General features: G+C 69.1%; 1 protein-coding gene across 1 annotated transcript; it reads right to left on the reverse strand.

Moving 5' to 3' along the window:
• Positions 1 to 437: 437 nt before the first annotated feature.
• On the reverse strand, positions 438 to 1742 carry FOXB2 (forkhead box B2). The gene has a single exon (XM_044264342.1). The coding sequence runs from the start codon at positions 1740 to 1742 to the stop codon at positions 438 to 440; it is 1305 nt and encodes a 434-aa protein (XP_044120277.1).
• Positions 1743 to 2972: the final 1230 nt, after the last annotated feature.

Consider the following 2972-nt stretch of genomic DNA (forward strand, 5'->3'; position numbering starts at 1 on the left):
CTTGGTGGCTGCTGTCCTTTTGAAGCGTCATTGTCTGTTGGATTTCTCCCGGGGAGGCGTAGCTCCGCCAGCTTCTGCTCCCAGGAATGAGGGTCTAAATCCATTTCCAACTTGCCAAAGAGGCGTCCCCAAACTCCTTCGCTCCCTCCCCCCATAACTTACTGACTTAAAATATTAATTACAATAGAAACTCTTACCTGAAAATTTCCTTTCATTAATCTGATTGTACAACATAGTATAAACACAAACACCAGAAGTGTTATATTTACTCAGATCACTGGAGAATCCGCTTTCGGGTTTGTCTGTTCAAAGACTTTCCTTTGCCACAAAGGCTCAGGCTCGCCAGGTCTGCCCAGCCTCAGGGCGCCTTCTCCCTAACCGGCTGTCGTGGGCCGGGAGTGCCTGCACGCATTCGGCTCCGCCGCTCGCCGTGTCCCCTACGAGTGCACCAGCACCGAGTGCAGGGAGCTGCCCTTGCTCTCGGCCGCACTCGGGGCGGTGGGCTCCAGCAGGGAGGTGGCAGGCGAGGCCGCAGCAGCAGGGCACGCGGTGGACGGCGCCGGCGGCTGCTGCGCGGCCGCGGGGACGGTGAGGGTCGGAGGCAGCGCGGCCACCGGCGGCAGCGAAGGGGTGGGCTTGATGGGCACCGGCACCGCAGGCAGGCTCTGGCTTGCCGAGTGGCACAGGGCCTTGACCGGCACGCCGAAAGCCCCGTACTCTGGACCCACAGGGACCCCCGCCGCGGCGGCGGCGGCGGCGGCGGCGGCCACCGAATCCATAACGCCCACGTGCGGCCACACGGAGCTGACCACGTTGCCAAGCTGGCCCGGCACGGGGTAACCCAGGTGGTGCATGACGGACGCCAAGGGCAGCCCGCCGGCCTGAAGCACGCCCTTGTAGTCTCGGCTGATGATGTTCTCGATCGCGAACGGATGCTTGAAGCCCGACGTGGACGCAGCTGCGGCAGCGGCGGCGGCGGCCGCTGAGCCCAGCCCGTAGGGTGGGAACTGCGACAGGCGCCCCACGCTGCCCACGGCCGCCGCCGCCGCTGCCGCCGCCGCCGCCGCCACCGCTGCCGCCTCTTGCATCTTGCCCGGGTGGGACGGCGGCTGAGGCTGCGACTGCTGGGGCGGCTGCTGCGGGGGCTGCGACGAAAGGTGCGGCGGCGGCGGCTGCGGGGCGGGAGGAGGCTGCTGATGGAAATAATGCACCATGTGCGGCGGCGGCGGCGGGGGCGGCGGCGGTTGGGGCGGGTGGTGGTGGTGGTGGTGGTGGTGGTGCGCGGCCGCGTGGTGGTGGTGGTGGTGGTGCGGGTGGTGCGAGTGGTGGGGGTGAAGGTGCCCTCCGGGCCCGGCGCCTGGCGCGCCCTTGGCGCTCCCCGCGTGCAGGTGAGTGTGTTCCGCGCGCAGCACCTTGAAGCGCTTTCGGCGCCGCAGGAAGCTGCCGTTCTCGAACATGTCGCCGCAGTCGGGATGCAGCGCCCAGAAGCTGCCCTTGCCGGGCTGGTCCGGCCGCCGCGGGATCTTGATGAAGCAGTCGTTGAAGGAGAGGTTGTGGCGCAGGCTGTTCTGCCAACGCTGCGTGTGCTCGCGGTAGTAGGGGAAGCGCTCCATGATGAACTTGTAGATGTCGCTCAGCGGCAGCATCTTCTCGGCCGAGTGCTGGATGGCCATGGCGGTCAGCGAGATGTACGAGTAGGGCGGCTTTTGGTCGCTGTACGAGCTCTTCCCCGGCCGCGGCATCGCCTCCGGCGCCTCTACTGCCCTCCGGCCTCCACTGGACGGCAGTGTCGCTCCGCACCGGGTAGCCGGGGCCTGGCGGTCTGCACTAAGCCCCACTCCGCCCGCCCAGCCCCGCCACCCCGCCCTCTCTGTCCCCAGACCCTCTCGCCGTCTCTCTCCAGACTTCTACCAGCTGCTCGGGGGGCTCCGCGCCTGCTGCTCTCTCGGGCCAGCTCAGCTCTCCGAGGCTCGCAACTTCTGGCCCGACGGTGGCCGACCCGCGCAGGGAGTGGCGGGCGGGGCGCGCCAGCTTCCCCGCCGCACCCTCCCGGCGGCTTCCCCCAGGTGGTCAGAGACCCGGTGCTGGAGCGGGCGGTGGAGGCGTCGGCAGGGCCGCGTTCCCTTCCCCGCCTCCTCTTTTCTTTTTCTCGGTCCGAGGGAAGCTCAGGCCCAGCGGGCTGGGAAGGACGGCACAGGCGGGACTCTGGCCCTTTAAATATCCTAGTTGGCGCTCGTGCTCCAGGGGGCCGGGAGGGCGAGACTTGCTGCGCCCGGAGGCTGTCCCCGGTGCGGGCACCCAGCCGGGAGTTGAGGTTTTCCTGGAGGGGAGCGGCGAGGTAAGGAGAAGGGAGCTCAGCTCCTGGCAGCCCGTTTCTCCCAGGTGTCTGGCCGCTCGCAGCGGAGAGGAGAGAGCTGTAGGCGGTCGCTGAGGGGGAAAAAGTTTGGTTTCTGCAGCAGCGGCGCGGCAGGGGCGCCGGACGCGGGGGCACGCTGCGGGCCCGAGGGGGCGGCTGCGAAGGCCGGGAGGCTGCGAGGCTGGTCTGGGCCCGCTCTGCCGTCCGCGCCGCAGCTGCCGCCGCTCTCCGGGGCCCGTCTCGAGCTGGAGAGGCGGCGGCGGCGGCGGCTGTGGCAGCGACGCGCTCTCCTGGCTGCGTTTTGTAATGGTCCCCGCGACGCCGGAGACCCCCGCAGCTCGCGCTTCGAGACTATCACATGACCGAGGCTGAGGGACTCCGCCGCCGCCGCCGCGTCTCTCGCAGAAGGGGCACGAAGGCGCCGCGCCTCGCCCCCGCCCGCTCCTCCGCCACACTTTGGACGCCCCCACCCCCAACATTCGCCGCCCGCCGGGAGGGGCGAGGAGCGCAGGCTGTTCGCTGGGAGGGGCGCAGCGCCGGGTGCGGTCCCCGCTGCTGCACCCCAGCCGGGTCGCTACGCCTGGCAGAGGGGGGACAGGACACCGCTTTCTTTCTC

The sequence above is a fragment of the Neovison vison genome, chromosome 9 (genome assembly GCF_020171115.1).
Source record: "Neovison vison isolate M4711 chromosome 9, ASM_NN_V1, whole genome shotgun sequence".
Taxonomy (NCBI): Eukaryota; Metazoa; Chordata; class Mammalia; order Carnivora; family Mustelidae; genus Neogale; species Neogale vison.

Bases quoted from the DNA above. Each gene is read 5' to 3' on its own strand.
- FOXB2 (XM_044264342.1), bottom strand. From the start codon at position 1,742: ATGCCGCGGCCGGGGAAGAGCTCGTACAGCGACCAAAAGCCGCCCTAC.